General features: G+C 39.1%; 1 protein-coding gene across 1 annotated transcript; it reads left to right on the forward strand.

Moving 5' to 3' along the window:
• The first annotated feature begins 918 nt into the window (after positions 1 to 918).
• On the forward strand, positions 919 to 8,578 carry LOC145405112 (V-type proton ATPase subunit e 2-like). Its single transcript, XM_080276629.1, has 4 exons — positions 919 to 1,041; positions 2,775 to 2,822; positions 3,702 to 3,789; positions 7,367 to 8,578. The coding sequence occupies exons 1-4, from the start codon at positions 944 to 946 to the stop codon at positions 7,439 to 7,441; spliced, it is 309 nt and encodes a 102-aa protein (XP_080132755.1). The 5' UTR covers positions 919 to 943; the 3' UTR covers positions 7,442 to 8,578.
• The last annotated feature ends 893 nt before the right edge of the window (positions 8,579 to 9,471 follow it).

A 9,471-nucleotide genomic window follows, 5' to 3' on the forward strand; every position in this document is an offset into this window, starting at 1 on the left:
CCCATATAGCGAGGACTCGTGGTGGTGGTGGTGGTGATCATGTCATGATAATTGTAGTGATGACCGTGGTAGAGGTGGTGATGATGGTGACTGTGTTGATGAGGACTGTGGTGGTGATAATGATTATATAATGGTGATGGTGAGTGTGGTAGTACTAATGGTGATGCCTGGTGGTGGTATAGTTGTAGCTGTGGTAGTAATGGTGATGAGACTGTGGTTATGGTGGCGGTAGTAGTGATGACTATGGTGGTGGTAGTGAAGTGATGACTATGGTGATGGTAGTGAAGTGACAATGGTGGTCATTGCGTTAATAGCAATGGTGGTAGTGATGCATGTTATAGTGGTGGTGTGGAGAGGCCACAAGAGAGAATGGCGTACCCTCACCATTTTCAGAGGGGGAATGGCCTTCTCCCCAACTGCTTTCATAGGGTTACAAAATATTTTTATCATGTCACATATATCCTGATCAAATAATAATAATAATGAAGTGGTTGGCCCATATCGTTTGGTGACAAGTTTACGTAGTTAAGGGTGTTGATGATAATATAGTTAAATGTATACAACATAGTTTATTGCAAGTTAGCCGGTTTTATTAAACTGTTTGACCACATTTTCAGTATTTCAATTCAATGTTTGTTCATCTGAAAAATTCACTAGTGGCCGTAAGTCTAAAGTGACCCTACCCATCTATTTTATACAAAGACAGACAAGTCATATGATCAACAAACCTGCCAGCCGTACGAAATTATTAATTTTATACAGGCTAAACAATCAGATAAACAATTATGCCCGATAGGAACATTTATTTTAATTTTCTTTTATTATTGTATCTGCTTAATCGCACAACCTATGTCGCCTGTACCTGAAATATAATATAACACGTCTTGTAAAACATTGTGATAGCGGCCGGCAGCGAGAATCACCTGAGAGAGAAGTAAACAACATGGGGGCCGATGTAGTACCTGTTGCTGTTATGACTGGCTTTTGGGCCGTTGTGGGTATCATTCTCCCCTTTATTGTGGCGAAGGGGCCCAACAAAGGGTAAGGATTGTTTGTAATATTGATTTTTACATTACTGGATAACAGGTTGCAGATGAAGTTGAATGTCCACCTCCCTCCTTCCCTAAATTTTGCAGTGTGAAGGGTCGGAGAGTTTCACCTTATGAGACAAAAATGTGATCAGTGTGACCAGTTTCTCAGGTTAGTGGTAGAGTTCAAGATAATTATCTTGAAAATACTGTTTTTTTTATGAGTTAGAACGGATGACCCTTGCCAATCCTAAGCATCTAATGATAACCCTATGTAGATTTGCTACCAGCATAATGTTTTCTAGTTTAGGTTAAGTTCTGTGCTGCTCTCTTCTAACTTAGCCAAAGCTGGTTGATAGGTAATTGCCAGAGTTTGTTAAACTGCATTTTCATGAGGCTTTTAGTTCATTAAGCCCTATTTTCATGAGGTTTTCAGATCACTTTAGACTGGTGTCGTATGAACGAGATTACTTATGCTGGAAGTTACCGTTCTGCTCAGTGCGCATGCATTGAGTGCCCTTTTAGTTGCTATGCTGAAAGTATCTGCATGTTATCTCAGGTATTGTGCCTTTTATCAACAACATTTTATGAAATATACATGTCTCAGGAAAATAGATGGTTGTCTTATCGACCTACAGGTATCTGTAGGACGATATATAGATATATATAAATAAATATATATATGTATGCTATAGGCAGATTATGAAATCAATCATTTTGTGAATTAAGGTTAGTTTAAGGTTAATTTAGGGTTGGTTAGGGTAGGTTAATTTAGTCTAAATAAAGAAGGGAACGGTAACTTCCAGCACAAGTCACTCCGTGCATACAACACCAGTCCTATAGTTCTTCTGGCAAGATTAATTAGACTGGTCCAAAATGGCTATACTGTTTTGAACCAGCCCTACTCACTGGGATGCATGTTAGCATCTGACAACAAGGACAGCCACAAACATTCCCTGGTCAGGGGTAAACAGCTAATATGGCAAAAATGGTAGGGTCATTTTATTGAAATGATCCCACAAGGATTTTTTCATCCAACCTGAGTGTATTCAGTGGTTTGTGATTAGTTCAATTTTTACCTTCATTTCTTTTGCTCACCATTGATGCATGAAATTTGACCCATTTTTAAATCACCATAGAAACCAACCATAACCACTAGGCCTGCCAGCATCTGGAGATGATTTTACCATTGATTGACTCAATCTTGACTAGCATCCCTCCTGGTGTAACTGGAGCAGTACTGTACTTGGCAATGGGGACACCCCACTTGAGAGGGAAGAATGCCATGTCTAAGTTGAGAATTGATTGCAGCCACTGGCTTTTCATAAAATGTCTTGATAGCCTTCCACGGTTTCAAGGTACATTTGGGTTACAAGCTAGCCATTATTGGAACTGAATTTCAGCTGGCTGGAGAGTGGGAAATAGTGCTTATTGGCAAGGTGGAATCACATTTCATTGGCTGATGAAAAGGGTGTGGATGAGGATGTGGATGTGATAGGAAACGTTAGGAGAAACATATTGAGGTGGTTTGGCCAGGTGGAGAGGATGGAGATGCTCATGCTTAGATAAAACGTAATATAGCACACTGCTACTGAAGTAAAACTATTTTCTCGAGAGGTTTATGCAGTCTGCGATTGTAGTTTACTTACCATTATTTAATTTGGCCAGAGTAAATGGATGGGATTTTTTTTTTTTTTTCTGAAATAAACCTGTGGTATGAAATTTACTTTTGCTTTTCTGTTGCAGGGTGATTCAGACGATGTTAGTAATTACAGCTGCATCGTGCTGGCTGTTGTAAGTTACTGTTACACTACTGTGTTTTTCTTCCTATTATTAAGGGAGCATAGAGTAGTGATATAAATGAACAAGATAGTGATAGATATACTGTAGTTTTACAGTTAAGTGTTTCAGTATGATAATGTCATTTACATTTTATTGTTACTACCATAGAGACAGCTCTCCCTCCATACTAAGCTAATGTCACTTACATTTTGTTGTTACTACCGTAGAGAGAGCTCTCCCTCCATGTTAAGGGATCTTTGTATGCAGCATGTGCTTGGAGTGTAAAACAGTATTGTATGGTAGTGAGACCTGGGCAGTAAAGGAAGTGGATGTTCATAGGCTCAAACGTACAGAAATGACAATGATTAGGTGAATGCGCAGTGCATCCGTGAATGCGAGGCCTGGAGGTAGGTTTACGATTGAAGAGTTGAGAGGAAGGATGGGACTGGAGTGTATTGATGTTGTGATGAGGAGAGATAGATTGAGATGGTTTGGCCATGTGGAGAGGATGAGGGATGACAGTTGGGTGCAGAAAGTGAGAATTATGAATGTTGGGGGTAGGGTTGTGAGAGGCAGACCAAAAAAGACCTGGGATGAGGTCACAGAGTGTGACCTCAGGGATAAGGGACTGAATACCAGTAGGGAGGCTGCCAGAGATCAAGCAGCTTGGAGAGCCGCCATTAGGTGACCAGGGCTGACACATCCAAGCATGTTGGAGTCTTTATAAATGAAGATATATTTTTACTAAAGAATGTGTGTGAATTCTTTAGTAAGTTAATGATGTAAATATCATAGATGAAAAGGAACTGTATGCATTAACTGCTCTAATGTACTTCTTTCCCTGCCATCTTTGTGAATGGCATGGTGCTGCGACCTGTTGTGATGGAGTAGCTGGTTACTTTGTTATATGCATCAGATGAACCCACTCATTGGACCCCAACTTCACAACACCACTGTCTTGGCTGTGCAGTACCTCTGGGTAAGTTATGCACATTGTGTTTGACACCAAATCATGCTTTACCTTTACTGTGCTTGACTAGATGTTCTGTGATGATATACTGGTATGAGTACAGTATATGTTTTGACTGAGCTGTTCATGAATAGAAGTTATTGTGTAATATATTTTATGTTTTGCTTGGACTGTGCATAAATGGAAGTTACCAAGTGGTAATGTATGCTGTGTGCACATATTGCTTCGATGGATGTTAATTTTTGATGATACCAGTGTGACAGATTTCAAGTAAAAAATTTAATATGAATTATAGCTTTGGTAGTGCTTGGGTAAAGAAATTATATGCCTGTTAGGAAATTAAGGGTAATTTCCTCCTTCCTCCCAGTTTAGCCAGCCCTGAAGTTGTATTGCAGTAGAAGCCATATGTAATTATAAAGTGGCAGTTCGGTCTTTCATTAATATGATTATCCCATGAATATTTGTTACAGAATAAATAGGCTTGATGCAGTAAGCTTCACTGTAGCCTGTGAAGATTTTGCCAATTGCAGAGGTGTTTGATTTGTTCAGTTTCTTGTTACCCATGTTTATTGTAACATTTTAATACATCTAGTTTTTAAGTAGGAATGCAGTGCTCCATTGGCAGAATAGTGAACTACTGACCGAAAAGAATATGAAATCAGTTCCAGGCTGAAGCAGGGAACTAATCAAACAGTCTGAACTGATTTTCTGCAAGATCCACTAACATGTCATAAATCAACCAAGCTATGGCCACTATGCTATTCCTGAATGAGACAGCCCATGCATATAGCTATTCAGCATGGACAGTAGGTATTAGCACCCAAGTGATGCTATATGTAGGGTTGTGGTACCATTTGTTGCGCTTAACCCGCCCCATCCCAACCACTTTTCCACCACTGACTTCCCCCCAATCCCGATCATTTTTGGAAAAAAAATTTTTTGGCTCAAACCTCCGCTTTTGGTGAGAAACATCAAAAATTCATAGAGAAATCGCTCACCTGAGGTTTAAAATACTCGATCCAGGTAGCAGTACCTCCTTACCTGACTGGGTTTTCTAACAGGCGGGCACCAAAGAAAACGAGTTCTGTGGGAGGGTAACTATATCACACCACTCATAAACGGTATTTATTTATTTACATGGTACGAATTTATATGTAGTACGAGAGTATATTGGTTTTCAAACAGTAATATAGGCATTATAAGCATTGTTTCACTCACTGACTCATCACCATACCTTACCTTTTTTTGCCACATTACCTGATCATCATTTCTGATTGTTTCTTCCTCTAATGCTATGTAAAGTTTGTCCTCCACATTGTCATTGATTGGGGAATCACTCTGGCCCTGAATTTCGTACCGTGGCATGACATGGCTTTACTGGCCAGGTCACTGATAACAGGTGAATTGCTGAGACAATGGCATGCAAGGGGGGGGGGAGGTCATGCTGGGTAAGGCATTGTCCCTGCCTGGCATCTTGTAGAGGAAGGTGTCCCGTGTATACGTACCAAAAATCACTCGCGAAAATTGAAAATTGTGCAAATTAGGGACCTTGCAATTGATTCGCGTTTATGTACATCGACAGGATTGGCAGTGACAAAACGTGTGGACGTTAATTCACGTTGACGGGACGCTGCGGGTTAAGAGGATTGTTGAATTTCAAGGATTGGACTGTTTTAATTTATACTCTGAGTTGAATACCTAGGGGGAAAAAAATAATGCTTTTGTTGTAATGTTGTCATGATAGTTGCATGTACATGTTAACCATGTAAATCAAGGTTATATCCTTTACAGTTTATTCCTGCTGCTGCTTGATGATTTTATTCAGTTTAGGAAAAGCCTCTTGTATGGAAGGGGTTATTACCTCCACCAAGGAGGTTATGTTTTCACGCCTGTCCGTTTGTTTGTTTGTTGGTTGGTTGGTTTGTGAGCAAGATTAAACAAAAACCACAGGACGGATTTCCATGAAACTTGGTAGAAGAATGGGCCTTGTCCCAGAATAGACTCCATAAAATTTTGGTGCAGATCTGGATAAAGGTGCGGATCCAGAAATTATTTTTTTTTTTCACTTTAACATTGCGAGATAGGGTGTTTTTCGACATTTTCTTAAAGTTTTCAGTGAATATTGCATGGATGGTGATGGCAGAGGTATTCGCTGTATTGAGTGCCATTCTAGTTAACTCTTTATTTACTCTGACATGATTTGCATTGCAAATACAGTACTACGTATGATCACCCAAATTTTCACAATTACATGAATTTGGCACAAAAATTACCTCCTGAAGTTGCATATTGATGAGAATCATATCACAGAACCTGGAAAAATGAATTTGGAATGAATATACTGCTCAGATGCCACTTAAGCCTTTCCCATCTAGGAAAACCCACCCACAATTTTATGGCTGTCTGCAAAAGGGTCCATGTTGTGTCTAATCCCTCTAGTTTGACAAGAGTGTCCTAAGCTGGATAAGATCATCAGAAGACACAAATAAAATTTAAAATACATCTGGGTCATTGAGTTGACATCTTAAGTGTGATGTCGGCATATTTTATTTTTCCTACTCCCAAACGTTTTTATAAAGTTAAAAAAAGATGTTTCTCAATGAAGGGGTCAGAAACACTTTCCAGTAACTCTTCCAGTCCGGGGATGTCATTCTACCTCGAATGGTGATATTCAGCGTAGAAGACTTTCCATAGTAGGGCAGTTTAGCACTATGCCCTGTCCACTTTAATTTGGCATAAAATTGCTGCTTGAAATGAAATAAAATTGCTAAGTTGCAGCAAGAGATTAACATTAGAATATGGTGCCATGGAAAGGATGTAGAGCCATATTGTCATCTTATTTTGCCTGAATCTGTGGAAAGTAAGCTGCAGAAAGATGAAAATCCACATAAAATTAAGTTGGACAAACTGTACAGTACAGTAATGAGAAATTGGGTTAAGATGATGATGGTAATTTTTTGTCATACAGTATAACAGTGAGGAGAGAATCCAGTATTAATTAACGTCTTCAGTATCGTGGTCTTTTATTTATGTAATTCATGATATTTCATGATTATTTGATTCAGCTTTGGATAGATTTGAACTGGAGGGGTTACATACAGCCCTCATTAAACTTTGACTGTTAGGGGTGCATCCAGGCAGAATGAATTTGTCTAGCAGCAGCAAAAGTAAATTACAAAAAGACCATCTTACTGAAGCACTTCAGTGCATTAAGTACTGGATTGACAGCCTCCTTCAGTTGAGCATAATGACAGAAAAGTTCCATCTTTTCGTGTTGGTCATTTGCGTCTGTGTTCTGTATTCTGTTCACTCTTCTTCATTGTATCTCTTTTCAAATTTCTCTCTTTACTTCTCTTCAGTTTCAGCTGGACTGTTCTCCTGTAAGGTAATTTAGTTGGCATCTGAGGGTGTTTGATTTATTGGAATATAGAGTACAGTACAGTATTAGTTTGTAGATACAGTATCTGTAATACTTGTTTCATTGGTATGGTGGAAAGTTGTTAATTGGCCTTTTTTTATATAGTATTATGCTTGTGTTTTATCTGCTTCAAGTGAATTTAATGCAAATTCTTTTTTCCCCAAACAGGATGGCACTGTGACCCTTGATAATTTCTCCACCCCTGCCCCACCCACCACCACCCCAGCAGCTTTCAACATCTGAAGTGCCTTCTTACTCTCACCATTATTGTCTTTTCCTGCCAGTGCTATCTTCAGTGATCTTGTCCATTCTTTTCCTTATTTCTCCCACATTCTTTGTTTCGTCTTATATCTTGAGGCAGATTTGCAGTTGAATGTTACAAAAGTTTTACCACCAGAACAGCAGGTCTGCCATAAGCCTAAGCAGGATATTCAGTAGACCTTTTTCTCAGAGCAACATGATGAAGTATTAAATCCTTTCAAGTAGTGTGGACTCATGTATATTAAGCACCATATATAATGTTGGCATTGTGCTTTTGACTTAGTTAATTGATGTGCTTTTGCTCTATGTGCCTGCTAAATGATCACTGCCATTTAATTCATTCTGGCCAGTGTAAATGTTATTGATAATTTAATTTTTATGCCACGAGTCCTCATCGGATATCACATATGTCGCTTATTATAAAATATTCATACTCTACAGTAGTTCTTTTCATCACGAGGTTTTAAGCACAAACTGAATATACAGTAGTACCCAGGAGTCATGAATTGTAATTAATGTCATAGCCTTATCATGTGTACCATAATGGTGGTTGTGTACGTGTGCTGCAGATATTTATTTTTGTAATTATCTCTATGCCCTCCCATTGCTGGTGTAATGAAGCATTGCTGATCAGATGACATAGCAGGTTATATTTGTACAGTATCAAAATTAGGGCTAAGCATTTAGGAGAATAATTGTGTGCAGCTTGGTTATGTAATTGTGTTATGATGATAAGACTTCTATTATAGCCTTATCTTCAGTATCAGCAAGATGTTTGATTGCTCTGCTGTGAAATCAAAGTATATTTCAGCAGATTGTGCACAAATATTAACCACAGTTAGAATATAGTATCCATCCCTTAGGGAATACAAACCAAATGTCTTGAATGAAGAAAAAAATTAGATGTGTTTTTTCAGCAGAGTGTAATACCATGATATTTTGTGCCAAAATGAATTTTATTTTAGCATTACTGTAATAATTTTTCCCTTGTACTGAAATTCAAGTTGAAGGCTATACAGGATATGTAGGGTCTCATGATGCACTAATTTGGTGATAAGACATTCCACTTGCCTTATTTAGTTATTGTACGTAGAAGTTTTAAAGCATATATGATTCATGTGGGAAGAAGGTATTTTTATTTTCCTCCATTAGGCTCATGCCAAGATGACAGATTCACAGTGGTGTAATATTATATATAGATAGATAGTTATACTGTGTATCATTTCATTTTCGTTTTTAAAGGCTCCAACATGCTTGCATGTCAGCCTTGGTCACCAAATGGCAGCTCTCCATGCTGCTTAATTTCTGGCAGCTTCCCTATTCAGTCCTCCTGAGGTCATGCTACTCCTTATTGTTTCGTTTTCATTTTTAAAGGCTCCAACATACTTGCTTGCATCAGCCTTGTTCACTTAATGGCACTCTCCATGCTGCTCAATCTCTGGCAGCTTCCCTATTCAGTTCCTTATCCTTGAGGTCTTGCTCAGTGACTTCATCCCAGGTCTTTCGGTCTACCTCTCGCAACCCTACCTCTAATGTTAACACTTCTCATTTTCTGCACCCAGTTATCATTTCTCATCCTCTCCACATGCCCATGCCATCTCAATCTACCCCTCCTCATCACAACACCAATATACTCCAGTCCCATCCTACCACTCAACTCTTCCATCATAAACCTAGCCCCCTGAGGTCTGACACTCAGGCATGCACTGCACATCCACCTAATCTTTGTCATTGCTGTACATTTGAGCCTACAGATATCCTTTTCCTTTACTGCCCAGTCTCACTACAATACAGTATTACATTCCTAACACATGCTGCACACAAAGATCCCTTAGCATGGAGGGAGAGCCCTCTCAATGTCAGAATAGGCAACAGCTCTATGAACTTCTCCAACCACTCCTCACTCTAGCCACAGTGCTCCAGCCCCACCTCCAGCACATGACATGTCTCCCAAATAAAAAAAACTCCTCCAAACACTCAAGAGACTCACCAGCAAGATCAATCCTTTCATG

The sequence above is a fragment of the Coenobita brevimanus genome, chromosome 65 (genome assembly GCF_032717465.1).
Source record: "Coenobita brevimanus isolate Jiangsu-jjx chromosome 65, ASM3271746v2, whole genome shotgun sequence".
Classification (NCBI taxonomy): Eukaryota; Metazoa; Arthropoda; class Malacostraca; order Decapoda; family Coenobitidae; genus Coenobita; species Coenobita brevimanus.

What these genes read in the sequence shown, in the direction of transcription:
- LOC145405112 (XM_080276629.1), top strand. Translation starts at nt 944, where the DNA reads ATGGGGGCCGATGTAGTACCTGTTGCTGTTATGACTGGCTTTTGGGCC. An exon ending in GCTGCATCGTGCTGGCTGTT is followed by an intron (nt 2,823 to 3,701) that starts GTAAGTTACTGT and finishes GTGATGGAGTAG; the next exon opens with CTGGTTACTTTGTTATATGC. An exon ending in TGGCTGTGCAGTACCTCTGG is followed by an intron (nt 3,790 to 7,366) that starts GTAAGTTATGCA and finishes TTCCCCAAACAG; the next exon opens with GATGGCACTGTGACCCTTGA.